Consider the following 6,000-nt stretch of genomic DNA (forward strand, 5'->3'; position numbering starts at 1 on the left):
TGGGTAAATGACTTGGACCAAGACATAACCAGTAAACTATGCAAAATTGCAGACGACAAAACTAGGATGGGTAGCCAACTCCCAATCAGCAACTTTAATAAGAGAATTAGACAAGATTCAAGCTTGGGCTGACACATGGCACACTACATTTAATGTAAATAAATGCAAAGTCTGTGTGCAAAGAACATTACAGGCAAGTACAGCATGAACAGAAACGAAATAGAGGAGGCTGTGTATGAAAAGGAATCGGGGGGTAGTAGTGGAAGAAAATCTTAAGCCAACTAGACAGTGTGGAGAAGCTATTAAATAAAGGCAGATAGAATGTTAAATTATGTAGCCATGACAGTTGAATTCAAATCTAGAGACGTTATATTAAAATTATGAACCGCACTGGTACAACCACACCTAGAACATTGTGTCAAGTTCTGGTCCCCACATCATAAGAAAGACATTGAGGCATTGGAGACAGTACAGAGGAGAGCAACATGGTTCATTCCAGGATTGAAGGATATGTCATAGACTGAAGATAAACTGAAAGAGCTGATTCTGTATTCAGCATAGGTGGGCTGAATGGTCATTTCTTGTTCTATAATTTCTTAGTTCTTTACTATGTGATAAAATGGAAACAGCACGGAACCTAGCACATTCCAGTTGGTGTCACTTGCACCAAAGAACACTAAACTTTATTCTTCTTAAATCACCCCCATCACCCCACCCCCCAACATCATTGATCAGAATTAACTCCATTCTGTTAAAACAACCTTCTCAAGTGGCAACAAATTGCTTACATTGAAGTCACTGTTAGTCAATTAAATGGGCTTCAAATGAAAGCAGTTGAACAATAATAATTATGTCTCAAATATCAATTCCAATTCCTTCAGAGGAATTGGAATTAGAATTGGGAATTGATTTTGAAAAGGAATTTGACATGAAAAACAGGAATTGATCACTACCCAGCCTATTATGAAGACTGACTCATAATCCCTGGTACTACGCAGTTTCCTGATGGGAAAAATTTGCCAACTATAAAGGGGAACTACAAAAGCGCCAAAACAAATATAATATCAAAGTGAGCTTGATTAGCCACAGTGTACAGGTGCACACAACTTTCACACAGTTTATACAGGTCTAATGGATCACATGGCATGTCCCATGACCAGCTGATTACATACTGCAAGGGAATTTCAGGGATCTGTTTGATAAGCCCCAGTGTATGGTACTGTAAAAAGCTCAGTGTCTTAAACTCGAAATCAAAGCAGAAATGGATCAAACTGCTATGCAATGGGAGTCTTATTGTCATCCCTGTACCAGAACAGAAAATGGTTTTTCCTTGCTCTTTTTTGTGTCACCAAAGCAGATTTTGTTTGTTGTACTTGCTGTAAGTACAAAGCAATTACATTAACGCTCAGGAGATTATTGGGTCTATTCAACTGATCTAAACAGTGTTGTATAAATTTAAATCCCTAATAAGACACACTGTTTTTTTTTTTCTGAAATGCACTGCAAGCTGTAGTATAACTGGGGCACACTGTACTTTTCTGCACTGGGTTGGCTGTCTGACAAAGTTCCAATCTGCATTGAACTAATTTACTGTAGTATGGTACCCCCTATCAACTCTGCAAAGAAAAGCTGAAAGGCTGCCAGAGAAGAGTCTTATAAATGTTCCTGAGGGGAGGCGAGGAATGATTAGAGCCTAATTTTATACAGGGTAACCTCCTACCATTCAAACGCAACTTTAACCCGCTGTAAGAGAACAGCCATGACTTTATATACAGTAGATTATATATATATATACACACACATATACATATATCACACACATATATATATATATATATATATATATATATATATATATATATATATATATATATATATTATATATATTATATATATACGTACCCCCCATGGAAAGGCAGCAGCAAGGCTGGTAGGTGAAGTAATCACAGACGAAGACATAAGCCTGGCATACCCTCCTATATATTGTGTGTGTGTGTTTTCTCAAAAGAACCGGCATCCTAACGTTTTGGCGTGTTAAACATAACTTTGTCAAGGGAATATGTGTTTGAAAACAAACATTACGTACTTATAGGTTATGCATGTTTAAATACAAAAGAACAGAGTAGATCATTACCTATGCAGTCAATTATATCACAAAACATTAATAGATTTAAATAGAAATGCATGCGTGTGGTTACCATGGCATAAACATAAAATAGCTAAATAAAAACAGACCTTGGGGGGGAAATGACCACCACCCCGACTGTAAATATCTGTGTATTCAAAAACTGACTGTGCCTGCTTACTGACGAGTGACACGCTGTTAATGACAATGAAGATGTGGCCAGTGTGACACGACTGCTTTCTCTTTCTCTCACAATGCTGTTCTTCTGGCACATTTCATACTAAAGCGAGTTCCAAATACACTTACAAGCCGCAAGCGTTTAAGATTCTGTTTTCTGTTTTAATCTCTTTTTTTTTTTGCTTTTCAAAATACAGCATATCTCTAGGCTCTGAATACGGCTTACTATTATTATATATGTAGAATTCTGAACATTTTGTCACTACACTTTATTTTTACTACAAAATGAAAATGGAAACGCGCTAAAGTTTAATGTATTAATAACAAATACTGTACTGACAATGTATTCTCGGACTTGTTCATTACTGTACTCGCAATGTATTCTCTGACTTGTTCATTACTGCACTCACAGTGTATTCTCTGACTTGTTCGTTACTGCACTCGTAATGTATTCTCGGACTTGTTCATTACTGTACTCACAGTGTATTCTCGGACTTGTTCATTACTGCACTCACAGTGTATTCTCTGATTTGTTCGTTACTGCACTCGCAATGTATTCTAGGACTTGTTCGTTACTGCACTCACAATGTATTCTCGGACTTGTTCATTACTGTACTCACAGTGTATTCTCGGACTTGTTCATTACTGTACTCACAGTGTATTCTCAGACTTGTTCATTACTGTACTCACAGTGTATTCTCAGACTTGTTCATTACTGCACTCGCAATGTATTTTCGGACTTGTTCGTTACTGTACTCAATGTATTCTCGGACTTGTTCGTTACTGTACTCACAGTGTATTCTCCGACTTGTTTATTACTGTACTCACAGTGTATTCTCCGACTTGTTCATTACTGTACTCGCAGTGTATTCTCGGACTTGTTCATTACTGTACTCGCAATGTATTCTCGGACTTGTTCATTACTGTACTCAGTGTATTCTCGGACTTGTTCATTACTGTACTCACAGTGTATTCTCTGACTTGTTCATTACTGTACTCACAGTGTATTCTCTGACTTGTTCATTACTGCACTCACAGTGTATTCTCAGACTTGTTCATTACTGTACTCACAGTGTATTCTCGGACTTGTTCATTACTGCACTCGCAATGTATTCTCGGACTTGTTCGTTACTGTACTCGCAGTGTATTCTCTGACTTGTTCATTACTGTACTCAGTGTATTCTCGGACTTGTTCATTACTGTACTCGCAGTGTATTCTCGGACTTGTTCATTACTGTACTCGCAGTGTATTCTCGGACTTGTTCATTACTGCACTCGCAATGTATTCTCGGACTTGTTCATTACTGTACTCACAGTGTATTCTCGGACTTGTTCATTACTGCACTCACAGTGTATTCTCGGACTTGTTCATTACTGTACTCACAGTGTATTCTCAGACTTGTTCATTACTGTACTCGCAATGTATTCTCGGACTTGTTCATTACTGTACTCGCAGTGTATTCTCGGACTTGTTCATTACTGTACTCACAGTGTATTCTCGGACTTGTTCATTACTGTACTCACAGTGTATTCTCAGACTTGTTCATTACTGTACTCACAGTGTATTCTCGGACTTGTTCATTACTGTACTCGCAGTGTATTCTCGGACTTGTTCATTACTGCACTCGCAGTGTATTCTCGGACTTGTTCATTACTGTACTCACAGTGTATTCTCTGACTTGTTCATTACTGTACTCGCAGTGTATTCTCGGACTTGTTCATTACTGTACTCGCAATGTATTCTCGGACTTGTTCATTACTGTACTCACAGTGTATTCTCGGACTTGTTCATTACTGTACTCACAGTGTATTCTCGGACTTGTTCATTAGTGCACTCGCAATGTATTCTCGGACTTGTTCATTACTGCACTCGCAATGTATTCTCGGACTTGTTCATTACTGCACTCGCAATGTATTCTCGGACTTGTTCATTACTGCACTCGCAATGTATTCTCGGACTTGTTCATTACTGTACTCACAGTGTATTCTCGGACTTGTTCATTACTGTACTCACAGTGTATTCTCGGACTTGTTCATTACTGTACTCGCAGTGTATTCTCCGACTTGTTCATTACTGCACTCGCAATGTATTCTCGGACTTGTTCATTACTGCACTCGCAGTGTATTCTCGGACTTGTTCATTAGTGCACTCGCAATGTATTCTCGGACTTGTTCATTACTGCACTCGCAATGTATTCTCGGACTTGTTCATTAGTGCACTCGCAATGTATTCTCGGACTTGTTCATTACTGTACTCACAGTGTATTCTCGGACTTGTTCATTACTGTACTCACAGTGTATTCTCGGACTTGTTCATTACTGTACTCACAGTGTATTCTCGGACTTGTTCATTACTGCACTCGCAGTGTATTCTCGGACTTGTTCATTAGTGCACTCGCAATGTATTCTCGGACTTGTTCATTAGTGCACTCGCAATGTATTCTCGGACTTGTTCATTACTGTACTCGCAATGTATTCTCGGACTTGTTCATTACTGTACTCACAGTGTATTCTCAGACTTGTTCATTAGTGCACTCGCAATGTATTCTCGGACTTGTTCATTAGTGCACTCGCAATGTATTCTCAGACTTGTTCATTACTGTACTCACAATGTATTCTCGGACTTGGCTGTGGAAATTCTGCTCCCTGACGGTGATGGTCACATCGTCTTCTTCCATTCTTCATATTGCAATGAAGTATAAATTACTTACTTAGGCTGCATAGCAACTTTCACGAATACAAAATTCTCTTTCGCAAAACAGCCCCACTCCCTCAAAATAAACAACAGAAACACAGAGGGTGCGCTCAGGACGAGCATCCATTCGTCATTCTGCGCAGATTTTGTGCGGAAACCGTTCAAGTTCTCCGTCTGCTTGACCTCAGCAGGATATGACATCAGACGTCACCCAGATCTTCCCGAAGCGTCAGCGCTGGAGCAGCCACGGCTTCAAAACAGCAGAGGAGCGCTGGGTGACAGAGAAGGGCATCGACAGCTACATAAGAGTGTCACCCAGCCTGCTGCTGCCACCTAGCCAGCGGGTGTGAATAACACTGATCGCCTTCCAGTCGAGTCATTGTTTCGTGTTCAGGAATGACACACACCGCTACAAACACTGCCTATACAAATGCCATTGATATTACAGTTCTACGGATCATTGCAAACGACTGAAAGGTGTTTTGTATTAACTTGTTATTACAAATAACAAAAAGCTACATACATGTTTAAATTCTCAGTTTCATAATAAAACATTGTATGTGGATGTTTTCATCGACCCTTGTTTGGTCTGCCAGCATAGACATATGCACAAGGACAATTAGTACAGCAGAAAATTATGAAACAGTCAATTTCAGTGAAGTTTAATGCTTGTGATTTTAGACTAGATATGACTATTTTTGAACACAATATCACGTGTATATGTGTATTTTACTAAAGATGACTGACCCATGTATCTTTGTCTTACTGCATACAATGAGCAGAACTGGCTGATATGCAATTCTAACAGCACCCCATTTCACGCTCAATCTGCTCTCTGCAGAACCGCACCACAACTGCCCGCGCTCCGTCTGCACAGACCGTGACGTCAGCCGCAGACTGGCTGCAGCCGGCGAACGAGTACCGTGAACGCAGCCAGAGCCTCACAGCGCCTTATCTACTCACAACAGCGCTGCCTTTCCAGACAAGTCATCATCGTGAGACT

At 39.8% G+C, this 6,000-nt stretch overlaps 1 protein-coding gene across 3 annotated transcripts in view; it reads right to left on the reverse strand.

Moving 5' to 3' along the window:
* Positions 1 to 5,163, reverse strand: part of LOC121310307 (limb region 1 protein homolog) — a 139,215-nt gene extending 134,052 nt beyond the window's left edge. For 2 of the 3 annotated variants that reach the window (XM_041243569.1, XM_041243568.1), the window contains exon 1: positions 4,912 to 5,163. In XM_041243569.1, coding sequence (XP_041099503.1) covers positions 4,912 to 4,980 — 69 coding nt within the window. In that variant the 5' untranslated portion in view covers positions 4,981 to 5,163. The remainder of the gene's footprint in view (positions 1 to 4,911) is intronic. The other variant, XM_041243573.1, reaches the window with a different exon arrangement.
* Positions 5,164 to 6,000: the final 837 nt, after the last annotated feature.

This window comes from Polyodon spathula, chromosome 3, assembly GCF_017654505.1.
Source record: "Polyodon spathula isolate WHYD16114869_AA chromosome 3, ASM1765450v1, whole genome shotgun sequence".
NCBI classification, from domain to species: domain Eukaryota; kingdom Metazoa; phylum Chordata; class Actinopteri; order Acipenseriformes; family Polyodontidae; genus Polyodon; species Polyodon spathula.